This window comes from Rhinichthys klamathensis, unplaced genomic scaffold (genome assembly GCF_029890125.1).
Source record: "Rhinichthys klamathensis goyatoka isolate OS25496 unplaced genomic scaffold, OSU_Roscu_1.1 h1tg000786l_1, whole genome shotgun sequence".
NCBI lineage: Eukaryota > Metazoa > Chordata > Actinopteri > Cypriniformes > Leuciscidae > Rhinichthys > Rhinichthys klamathensis.
Window position 1 is genome coordinate 667,948 of NW_026607183.1, and position 12,573 is coordinate 680,520.

Sequence of the window (12,573 nt, forward strand, 5' to 3'; positions counted from 1 at the left end):
TAAATAATAGTAAAATATCACAGATTTGAGGTTATTTATAATAAGCATACATGCAACGCTGCCTTAAATTTTGGGCAAAACAAGGTTTTAGGAGACAGCGTAGTAAAGTTGCCATAATAAAATGAGGTATTGCTGACTAGGTTTTGTAACAGAGCATATACTTCAGGCATGCACACACACGTACACTCACACACACACACACACACACACACACACGTACAGTACACACTTATACACATACAGCAAACACACACACATTTTTGCTTTTGAGGAAGGAAGTAGCAGATAGACACAGAAAGTACAGTGGACAGGGAAAAGTAGACAATTTTGACAAGGTTTTATTTCGATTTCTGCTTTGTTGGGGTTAGTTTTATCCCTCGATTTTAAGATTTATTTGGGTTAGTTCAATTACAGTCACTAACAATCAAACACACAACTGGGGAGTGAGAGTAGATCAGACATACTAAACATACTAAATGTGTTGTCTGTTATAATATTGAGTGTAATAGTATAGCTATACATTGTGTAATTTGTTTTTTATTGTAGTATATTACTGCATTGCATGTTACTGTATGCCTATAAAATAGTGTGTGTGTTCACAGTAGCTTTCATCAGTTGTGATATAAAGAACATGCCTTGGTGAGTCTGTGTAGTGAGTTGTGTAACTGACTCCCCAGTCTCTGTGAAAGTGATGTTGACGTGGAAAACAAAGTTATTATTACAGGATTTTTGTACATAATACAGTGTAGCTCTAAAAACCCGTTCAAATAAGGCCACACAGACAAACAGGAGAGAGCATATGATACGTGACACTGATATAAATGCCATGTCGAGATACATATATACACACATCAAACAGACTTTAACTGGGGGTGTTTTGAGGAAACTGTCAATCAAGCTGTCAATATTTCAATCAATTTAGTAAATAAGTCGTGATGATGTCTATGCTTTGGATTCGGGATCCTGCTTTTAAGAGTGAGTTTTCTCCAATTTTATGGTATCAGCTTCTGTGTTTGATGTCTGTACATCATTCTGAGGAAGCCAACCACAACATCTGAAACATTGTAATGAAGACGACACAGACTTGAGGAAGCTGCTGGTCGAGAGTAAAGCTGTCCGCCGGCGCTCTGAAGAGCTTCTCGTTCAGATTCAGACCTTTTCTCAAGTGCTAAAACGGCCTGATATATAAAACCCTGATTGTGGATCTCTTGGCACAAGCTCACAGAGGACGAATTAAATGTGAGAGCCTCTTCAGAGCGCGATGGGAAGGCAGCCCTGATCTGGACCGGACACAAACAACACACGCATACGCATCTACGTAGACAGACGATGAACGCCGTGAGCCAAACGAAATGCACGGCAGCAGAAGCAGCAGACAGAATAGGATAAACACATAGCCGTGGGGTCAAAGGTCAAAGACATGAAGGTATTGCTGGGCAGATCGACAGACACGGAGACAGGAGCCGAACTCCACACGCATGCGATCTCTCGCTCATTCTGAGGAATAAGGGGGTTGTACCTGGAACGGGGTCCCGCACTGGTGGGCGGAGGCATCGGGGGCGTGTCTTTGGGGCGTTCCCATAGGGGACGGGACTCCTGACGTGGATGCGGAGCGGCCAAGTTTACACCCGGCTTTTGTTTCTAAAAAGGAAGAGTATGTTAAATGAGTATCTAAAATCAGCATCCTTACTTTGTTTTTATCTGATTATCTGTCGCATGGACAGGACGCACCCCCAAGCATGGTGGTCGGGCTGACGGAAGAGCGGCCAAGACGACTGGGCGTGGCTGTGGGCGTGGCTGATTGTCCTGTGGGCGTTTCCCAATCCTGTGATTTCGGAGAAGAGCTACGAAGGGCTCTGTCCCTACTGTCACTTCTGCCTTTACTTTCACCTGGAAGAGAGAAAAAGAGGTAGAGATTTCAGAATTCAGTAAAAGTCAATGTGCCTTGGCATCTGTTTTTATGAGAATGATTGCGGTTTCGTGAATAAGTGCTTTGTTTTGTACTAGTGCTGCAGTACAAGCATATTACCGCTAGGTGAGCCAAAATAACTTAGTGTAGCAAAATATCATAGTGCTATTACTATTTTTGCAGTATGTAGAATGTATACTGTGAAAATTGAGCAGTATTTCTGCATGCAGAGCAAACTTGGTACTGTATACTATCCCACAATGTAATGCACTTCCATTTCCAATGTGATAAACCAGAAATTATATTAAAGGATTAGTTCACTTTAAAAAAAACTTTTGCTGATAATTTACTCACCCCAATGTCATCCAAGATGTCCATGTCTTTCTTTCTTCAGTCGAAAAGAAATTAAGGTTTTTGATGAAAACATTCCAGGATTTTTCTCCATATAATGCACTTTGCTGGGCACCAAACGGTTCAAGGTACAAAAGACAGTTTCAGTGCAAACTGCAAACTGTTCAAATGGCTTTAAACGACACCAGACGATGAATAAGGGTCTTATCAAGCGAAACGATCGGTCATTTAAAAAAGAAATAACAAAGTTTAAGTTTAATAATGTCAAATGCTCGCCTTGCTCTGTTCTGTGATGCACGTTCGTGACTCTCCTGTTCGAACTCGTTCATCAAAATGAACAAATCTTTTTTCGAGTCATTTGGTTCATTTAACGAACGAAATGAACGAATTGACTCGGAAAAAGATTCGTTCATTTTGATGAACGAGTTTGAACAGGAGAGTCACACAGAACAGAGCAAGGCGAGCATGTGAGCTTATAAAACTTAAACTTTGTTATTTCTTTTTTAAATGAGCGATCGTTTCGCTTGATAAGACCCTTATTCATCGTCTGGTGTCGTTTAAAGCCATTTGAACAGTTTGCAGTTTGCACTGAAACTGTCTTTTGGACCTTGAACCGTTTGGTGCCCAGCAAAGTGCATTATATGGAGAAAAATCCTGGAATGTTTTCATCAAAAACCTTCATTTCTTTTCGACTGAAGAAAGAAAGACATGGACATCTTGGATGACATGGGGGTGAGTAAATTATCAGAAAAAGTTTTTTTAAAAGTGAACTAATCCTTTAAAAGTAATTTTTTTAAATGTTCTTTTTGATTTATTATTCGATCACAAAAAGACAGTTCACAATTAAAAATGTATATAATATATATAAAATAACTACATGATTTGCTATATCAAACATGAAAAGTAATTGTCATATAAAAACTCTTTGGACTGGTTCACACACTATTTTTGAAACCTAGATAAATAGGGCTAAAACTTGGAAACAAGCTTTTTATAACTTCCGTCCTGAAGTAAAAAAAAAAATTTAATGGGTTTTTGGTTAAATGCTTGAAATAAGATATGTGGTGAACAAGCTTGAGATATTTTTATGTTTTATTCTATGACATAAAATACATCAGTAATACTTCCTTGAGACTTTGTAAAGCTTTTAATTGTCTTGAAAACTATTGCTAATGGCTAATTGGGGCTACAGAGGTGGTTGGGGGCATTAAACGTCATCACTGCGAACATGACGTTAAAGTCATGTGATCACAATGCAGTTTGTTTATAGACTTAAAACTTGCTTAAACTTGACATCTCTTTATTTTTCACTCCATCTTTTCATCTTTCATACAATCAATCCCTTTTTCTTTGTATTTTCCATTGCATTTCTTTCTCAATCTCTCTCTCCTCACAGGGGATCCATTAGCAGTCACATTCATCACGTCTTTCACTGGCTCTGAAGACATTAGGGAAATTGCTTTACTAACAGATGAAAGCTTTTCAATTATTTCAGCTGGCAAGAGTATCTGAATGCGTATCTGTATCGTCCATATAGATGTGTGCTTAGCTATATCGTCTGACACTTATGGACGTATGAATTGAAGGTGACATCAGACTATGTCATCAGTGTGTGTGTGTGTGTAATGACTTAAGCCTTATGCTAATAAAAGTCATGAGCTACTTCAGTTCATTTCAGTTCAGTTCATACAGCATTGGAACTAGGGCTGCAAAATGTTCCATATAATACAGAATCTCTCAATTCAGATTTTCCCCCTCATCAAGAGTATATTTCATGCTTCCGAGTTTATAACTCACAATTCTTACTCGCAATCTGACTTTATTTCTTGCAATTCTGAGATTGCAACTTGTGATTGCAAGAAAAAAGGCAGAATTGTAAGATAAAAAGTAGCAATTATTTTTTTTATCCTTTTTTTTTTAAAGATATGATTAAACCAGTTCCATTAAAAAAAAATACTAGAAACCAATTGACATTCTTTTAGCGGTTCTCATACGTGCGTTTTCCGTTACTGAATTTACAGCATGGAACAGTCCTGTACAACTCCTGAACGAATTACTCTTATGAGCCGATTCTTTTTAGTGATCAGAAACATACTGTACAATAGAGTGAATAGTTTAAAGAATTGAGATAGAATTCTTTTTTTTTTTTCATAAAAGAAACTGAGAGTGTCCCTGCTATCCTCTGCTGACTTTGATAAGGTTAGCTTATTTTTCATTATGGACTCACATTGCTCCTCAAAAACCTCATTTACCATACGTTATCTCTCTGGAAACACACACACACACACGCGCTCTGTTGTCTGGCCACGTCTGTTGAAATCCCATTAGTCTGTGGTGTCCTGCTCCATTAGTCTACATTTAATTAGTGTCCACTGTCATTAGCGTTGGGCGCTAATGCTAAGTCTGCGACAAATTTATCATATTTACTTATTAACATGCACATGGTCAGTGCCTGGATATAGTCTGCTTAGACACTCATCTGTCCATTTGTGTGTGTGAGTGAGAGTTAGCGGAGGAAATTTTAGGTGTGTGTTGGCAGGACTGTGTTCTTGTCAGTGTTCATAGGGTCAGATTGTTCTACAAGGCTCCTCAACTAACAGCAGCCAACATAGAAACATGTTCACCTCATTCACTTAGAGTGAAATGCCAGGCCAAATACCTTTTGGCACTCAGAGGTAATGGACATAAACAACACCACTGAAACAAGGCTAAAAGGCACAGCAGGAGAGAGCCAAACAAGAGACCGGTTGTAGTTTATCTCCAAGGTCCTTTTTAGGAATCTAAAGATCAGCAGCCGACTGCACCAAACCTCTTAGGTTAAGACGCATTTTATCGATCATTTGTTTAGAATTACAACTAAGGCGCTTTTTTAGCTAAAGTCAAGTCAAGTCACTTTTATTTATATAGCGCTTTTTACAATACAGATTGTTTCAAAGCAGCTTTACAGTGACAGCAGGAAAATAATGCAACAAAGTTTGTTTCGGCTGATCTAGAAAAAAATAATGCCATAGTCCAGCTTAAGTAAGTTCAGTAATGGTTCATTTCTGTTATAAAAAAGCTATTAATTTAGTTCATTTATATAGCCGCTCTGGAGAAAACAGTGATGTCATCGTCCAGCTCAGGTCAGTTCTCGTATAATGGTGTGTCAATGCAGGCAGATCAATAATATTGTTAAAGATTAAGCAAGCCAAAGGCAACAAAGGCGAAAGTGGCAAGGAACCAAACCTCCATCGGGTGACAGAATGGAGAAAAAAATCCTTGGAAGAACCCAGGCTCAGTCTCTCCTGGCCGACGAACAAACACTGTATGCTTATGATTCAGGCAGCATTACAGCTCAGAAGTCAGATTGGCTTTGATAAGGCATTTGTTGTAATTAGGACCAGAGGTGGGGAGAAACAGAACACATAAAGTCACACTGTGAGATATAAAGTAGCAAAAGTGAGATAAAAAGCCCTATTGCAAGATATAAAGTCACATTATGAGATATAAAGTCGATATTACGCGAAGTTCCTTGTTTTTCCTTAGCAGTTAAACTGCCCAATGTCCTTCAGAGAAATCCTTCAGGATTTTCATCTAATGCATATTTGAAAATATTTTTAATAGTTGTGTCCCTCAATTGTCCCTTGTTGTTAAAAGATCAAAATCATACAGTAACTGCTGAAAAGGGTTCAAATACAGGTATGCAAAAGATGCTGGAAAACCGAAGAATTTTCGGGACCTGAAGGATTTAACTGCTCAGGACAAACAAGGGACTCAAGAGCAACCATCACAAAACAACAAAAAAACATTTGTGGATCATCCAGGTAACGACACACAGTATTAAGAATCAAAAATAAACTTTTGAACAGGGTCATTATAAATTCTGCTATTTTTTGTCTTGTGGACTATATGTAAACATCTTTTATGTAAAATATCTTATTCAGGACAGTATAATGATAGAGAATATATGGAAGTGACAGAATCCATGATGCCATAGAGGCAGAATAGGAGGAATAGAAAAAAGTGATGTCATAAAAAAAGCTCTGGAACTGCCAGAATTAAATTTTCATAATGGAAACTATAATACTATATGTATGTCAGTGTTTTGTTGCACTGGAGCCAGTTTGTCGCTGTTTAATGGCACATTCTTGGAAGATCCTGATCAGAATTTCTTCTCAATCATATTGACTGTTTTCAGCCTGACTGCGAACCTGATCTGCCATTATGGGCACAATGTAAGCACTTCTGTGCCTCTAAATTATGATAATGTATGCCAACCTCAGAGCTATAATGATGAGAAAATACATTAAATGCGTGGGATCATTATTAGTATATGCTAATGTAACCTTAGAGTATGTGAAGTTACTCAGACACTTACATTTTAGAAACTATTAAGCTATTCAGTGCTGCAGGGAAAGCACTATTGAATTTAAATACAGCTGCATACATTAAGACATAACAGTAGACTGCTCTCCGTTAAGGCATATTTAGAGCTATTTATAGGCACTGAAGGGCATAATAAAAACAAACTCATATTACATTTAAATTAGACTGATCCTTGAGACAGATTAATGCACAAACTCTATTGCGTGCCACTCGACACTGGCACATGTTCAGACTCCGTATGCCTTTCTGGCGCCGAATGGTGTCATGCTGAGTTGTAGTAGAATTCCCTAACAGGATTTGGACCAGGATAACTGGCCTGAACAGGAAGAGCTCTGTCTATGATTGTTTTATCTCTAAATGGGTATTTCTGAAAATGCCAATCACAGCCCAAGCGTGAAGTTTAAGACTGACTTGGCAGCTTTTGATATGAGATCTGTAGATTTGAAGAAAGAAGGCTTATTCAATCAATGGATAATATTTTTCTTTACAAACCTTGGTTTTCAGGGGGTTTTTTTAATGAAAATGAATAGCCGGCTCCTGAAAATATCTCGAAATCAGATTAAAAACAGATAATAAATATTTATTTTAAAGAAATTTCATTCAGCAAGAACACTTCAGATTGTTTAAAAGTTGTTATTTCTAGTTAAATGCTGTTCTTTTGAACTTTTTATCATCCAAGAATCCTTAAAAATGTATCATGGTTTCTAACAAAATATGTCGCAGCAAAACTGTTTTCAACATCGCTAATAATAAGAAATGTTTTTTGAGCACCAATCATTTGATTTCTGAAGGATCATGTGACTCTGAAGACTGGAGTAATGATGCTGAAAATACAGCTTTACCAACACAGGAATACATTATATTTTAAAATACATTTAAATAGAAAACTTTTCTTTTAAATTGTAATATTTCACAATATTATTGTTTCTAATGTATAGAATAAATGCAGCCTTGGTGAGCATTAGAGACTAAAATAATAAAATATATATTCAAAGTTTCAAGCTAGGACATTTTGACTGAATCTGAATGTATCAGAAATGGATGAGTGAACTCTGATCGTGATCTGATATGTGGCCCACATCCGTGTATCTTAGCAGAGTGATGTTGAGCTCTATAGATACTGTTGTGTTTTGGATCACAGTGACAGATTCTTCACTATCTCTCTGTCGTTTCTCTCTCTGTGTCAGGCAAACACACATGCACATACTAATGCCGGAAGCCTGTTAATCTCACACACCTCCACACTCTGTCAGGCACGAAGCCCAAGTCACAGATCCGTGGAAGACATACTGACAGGAGGTACCCGTGTGTGTTTGTGTCTCTCCGCTGGACTGGGTGGCGGAAAATTGACTGTGATGGACAGACTGACCAGCTTCAGTGTGTGTTTTTTGTGTACACTTACATTGAAGTGAGGTTTGACTTTTTATGACAGTATGTAAAGAATATGAAATTGTAAATGTGTGAGTGTATTTGTGTGCATGTGTCGAGGGTTCAACATGACAGCTTTGACTCGTTAATCTGTTAAGTGGTTTTTTTTTTCAGAATGAATTTAATCATGATTTGAAAGGCTCGTGAGAAAGCCATTCAACAACCCTTGCAACGCAACAATCCGGCGACCTTCGCAATCGACAGTGAGCTTGATTTGAAGAGGCTCAGATTGGTATGGAAGAATCTGGGTCATTTTCTCGCTCTCTCTGTCCTGTGCACTATAAGCAATGTTCAATAGTCTGTGCGTAGGTTGATTGCTCAATTTTTAATCTCCGAACGAGCTCAAACACACAGACACACCTGGGGTGATGGAAGTGGACTGTGGAAATAGGACATGAAAGCCATCTCTCCTCCACACACGGGAATAAATAACAGTCTGGAAAAAAAGTCCTTAGCTGCAGCTCTCAAAACGATTACACACGCTTTTTAAACCCAATCAGGCTTTGCTCTATGAGACAACATCCCTCACTTTGAAGTTGTTACTGATATGGCCAATCGCCTCCAGATATCTCACAGTTAACCCTAACAATTTCAGTATTCACTGGGTTTAAAATGTGTAATTAAAGGCTTTAGTGCTTTTCTTGTTTGCTTATTTTCTACTGGGGATACACTGACAATTATTGAATTATTAATATTCTGGGTTCAATACAAGTTAAGCTCAATCGACAGCTCATTTACCTCCATTGTAAGTGTCTCACTGTAACCCAGATTCATAGTTTTTTTTTTAAAGAAAAGGGAGAAGTTGAAATTAATCGTTGTGGTTTTCATCTTTACAAGGAAGGTGTAATAAAAATATTCACAAATGCACAATTAAATCTAACATATTATACTGTTTCTAATATCAACCAATACAAAAATCTCAGTAACCACTATGCTACCAATATATTGTGTATATATATTATGGTAAACTGCTGCTGCTAACATGCATCAATATTTTAATTACAATTGAAAGACATATAAAAGTTGCATAGTTTTTGGGGGATTTTTTTTTTGGTCAGCAATGCATTAAATTGATCAAAAGTGACACTAAAGACATCTATAATGTTACAAAAGTTTCTATTTAATACAAATTTCTGTTTAATAAATTGTATATTAAAAAAAAAAGGAAATGTATCATGTTTTTCACAAAAATATGAAGCAGTACAGCTGTTTTAATCATTGATAATAATAATAAGAAATGTTTCTTGAGCATCAAATCATCACATTAGAGTGATTTCTGAAGGATCATGTGACACTAAAGACTGGAGTACTGATGCTAAACCATCACAGGAATAAATGACATTTTAAAATACATTAAAATTGAAAACTGTTATTTTAAATGTCAATAATTATTCCGAATATTATTGTTTTTACTGTATTTTTTGTTTAAATACATTTTTTTGTTTTGTTTTTAGTAACACATTTAGAGCATTTATAACATTTTCACTCACCATCTGCTGAGTCTTTGTTCTTACGGCTTCCAGAACCTTTCTTCAGCATGTTGCGTCCGGAAGAGAACAAGTTGCTGAGCTCATCCAGAGGACTGGTTGGTGTACGACAGCCTCGACCTCCCGACCCTGAGCTTGAACCCGAAGCAGTGGAGACATTTTGCATGGAGCCCCCGTGCACACTAGAGGAATTCGAGAGCCGCCCGCTTTCACGTGATCCGTGTGCAACTCCGGAAGCGCTGCGAGGAATCGTCCCGGTCATGAGGGCATCGTACGGCGGGGGGCGCTTCAGGGTGAGTGGCGTTAACGCACGACCCATACTGACGGGGGACGGGCAGGCGGAGTGGCTCCGGGGGTACCCGTGTGCCGCGGACGACCCACCGCTTTTGTACAGCGTAGATGTCAGGGGTGGAGCGGAGGACCGTCCTGATGCTGTGATTGTTTGTTGCTCCTTAGTCTCTGCTGACTTCTTCTTATGATGATGGTGGTGGTGGTGGTGGTGTTTACCAGACACCTGCTGAGCCTCCAGCTGTGGTCCAGGGTCAGCGCTAGTTGGGGATGCACCAGGTTTGACATATCCGACGTTGTCCAACATGGGCAGTTTGGTGACATCCAGAGGAGTAAGAGGAGATTCGTCAGAGTTGGGGGAACACTGGGCTGGTGCAGGTGGGAACACTAGTAGAGGAGGGCGGTGGGAAAGCAGATTCGGGAACGGGGCGGGAATGTCACAGAGTGAACCACGTGGAGTAGTGGGTCGTGTAAGTTCTACCTCCGGCACCAAAGGAGTGGGACACTGCTCCCATCGTGACTGGCCGTGGTCTAAGGATGAAGGCAAATCGTCATAAGCAGGATATTTCATCTCCTCATACACACTTTCACCTTGGTCATCCTCTTCATCGCCATTAGCTCCGGCAATTCGACTGAAGTCCCGTAAGATATTCCCCACCATCTCTATATAAACAGGCTCCGCCTCATCGTCAGTGGCGGGGGCGGGGCTTTGATTCTGAGACGCCGACTTCTTTTTGTGTTGTCGCGGCAGAGAGGCAGACTTAACCTTGCTGCAGTGGTTTTGAATGTAAGACTCGTCAAAGGACGTGCTGAGCTGCGTGTTGGGGTTGCGTTTGGGTTTTGGCGGAGGCATGCGACGGTACTCCTCACTGCAGGGGCGGGATTTAGATGCTGTGGGCAAGAGAACGGAAATGTTTAGAAATATGGATTTAGCATTTCACAGAAAAATTGTTTACATTCTAAACAAAAAAAGTCGCTGTTTGGATTTAAATATATCCTATATGTCCCATAATGCACCTTTCTACAAGATGTAAAACAAGTCTCTGATGTCCCCAGAGCGTGTATGGGAAGTTTTAGCTCAAAATACCCCACAGATCATTTTTTATACCATGTTAAAATTGTCACTTTTTGAGGGTGAGCAAAGACGCACCGTTTGGGTGTGTGTCCCTTTAAATGCAAATGAGCTGCTGCTCCCGGCCCCCTTTCAAGAAGAGGGCGGGGCTTCAAGGGCTCGCGCTATCAGCTCTGATTACCTCACGCACGTTTCTGAATGGTTAGTTGATGAATTTATGTAGCTAGCTGATGTGGAGTTAACTATCTTCAAGTCATTGATTAGCATATTCTGTCATGTAAGATGCCTACAAAGTCAGAGAATATGCGAAATGAAGATAAAACAGGTTTAGTTTAATTATGGTTGTAACTCATGTTGTCATCTTGCTTTTATAACATTATATTGCATTTTTGTTACGTACTGAATTGCAATAAATGTGAAAAGAGGAATGCGAGAGCTTGAGCAGACTCCCAAATGTGCTCTACTACAACAACTCTTCCTCTTCACCACATGGCCTCACCCCCTTTGTTGCTTGCGTGTTCCCAGGAGCAGGGTTTTTGTAAATTTTATTTTAGGGTTGGTGATGTCACGAACCCGTGAAGAAGCTCATTCGCTTGTTGTATTCCTTAAAAAGCGATTTCTGTAAAAGAAAATCTCTCCCTTTGCTTTGAACTTTGAGCGTCGTAACTTTGCAGGTGTTGTTTATGCTCAAACAGCAACATTACACACTGACTATAAAGTTAAAAAAGTGAAATCATAATCGACCACCCCTTTAAGAACCTATGATTGGATCATTATTGCAGTGGTTATTATGTTTCTAGCATGTTATATGTTTCACACCTCTGAGTCCAGACCTTAAATTCTTTGAAAGTATTTGGGATGCGGTGGAGTTGACTTTAACAGAGTGCTTTGACTCTTGCATTGATCTTGACTAAAAATGTATGTACCTCTTGATGTAAATAACATCACATTTATTTCCATCAAGAGGTGCAATATTTTTTTTGTACAACTAATACAACGTAGCAGAAGCATAAAAGTAAAGCACTGCAGTATAGTAATAAGGTGTTAACAGAGTGTCATTGTGGCCATGGCTTAGCAAAAAGGGTAGCAAAGTCAGCGTGTATTAGTTTTAATGTCAGTGCTATCCCCCAAAGCCGTATGGGGCTGCACAGGGCCATTACTATTCTATTGTGCATGTGATGGTTTCTGATGCTTCTGCTCGCACCACGTCCCACCACTGCCCTCTCGGTACAGTCACTAATCCTGAATGTGTGTGGTTATGAACTGACTTAATAGGCTTCTCCAAGGCCTTTTTAGTGAGAATAGAGTTTAACACTCAGCTTGAGACAGGATTAATTATACACAGTTGAGATACCAGTGCTGAGAAACGAAAGAAGCGGGCCGTGCTCGGTGTGTGTGTGTGTGTGTGCAGCTGTGCTCCCTAAACACTATTCACTGCTTCCTGCACACTGAGTAGGAGATATCTGCAGAAGTTCAATTTTTAGGCTTTAATGACAAAATATACTTGTGTAAATCAATATAGATAGGATATATTTACAATCTATATTTATTAGGGCCGGGACTTTAACGCGTTAATTAAGATTAATTAATTACACACTTTAACGCGTTAATTAATTACACAAGTTATTTTAATCGCACTTATTTTTGCACCGCGGAACGTTTCTCACTGGATG

General features: G+C 39.1%; 1 protein-coding gene across 1 annotated transcript in view; it reads right to left on the reverse strand.

Moving 5' to 3' along the window:
- Positions 1-12,573, reverse strand: part of nyap2a (neuronal tyrosine-phosphorylated phosphoinositide-3-kinase adaptor 2a) — a 34,956-nt gene that overhangs the window by 1,068 nt on the left and 21,315 nt on the right. The window contains exons 4-6 of the mRNA XM_056243358.1: positions 9,544-10,719; positions 1,732-1,890; positions 1,520-1,641 (exon numbers count right to left, since the gene is read on the reverse strand). Of these exons, the coding sequence (XP_056099333.1) occupies positions 1,520-1,641; positions 1,732-1,890; positions 9,544-10,719 (1,457 nt within the window). The remainder of the gene's footprint in view (positions 1-1,519; positions 1,642-1,731; positions 1,891-9,543; positions 10,720-12,573) is intronic.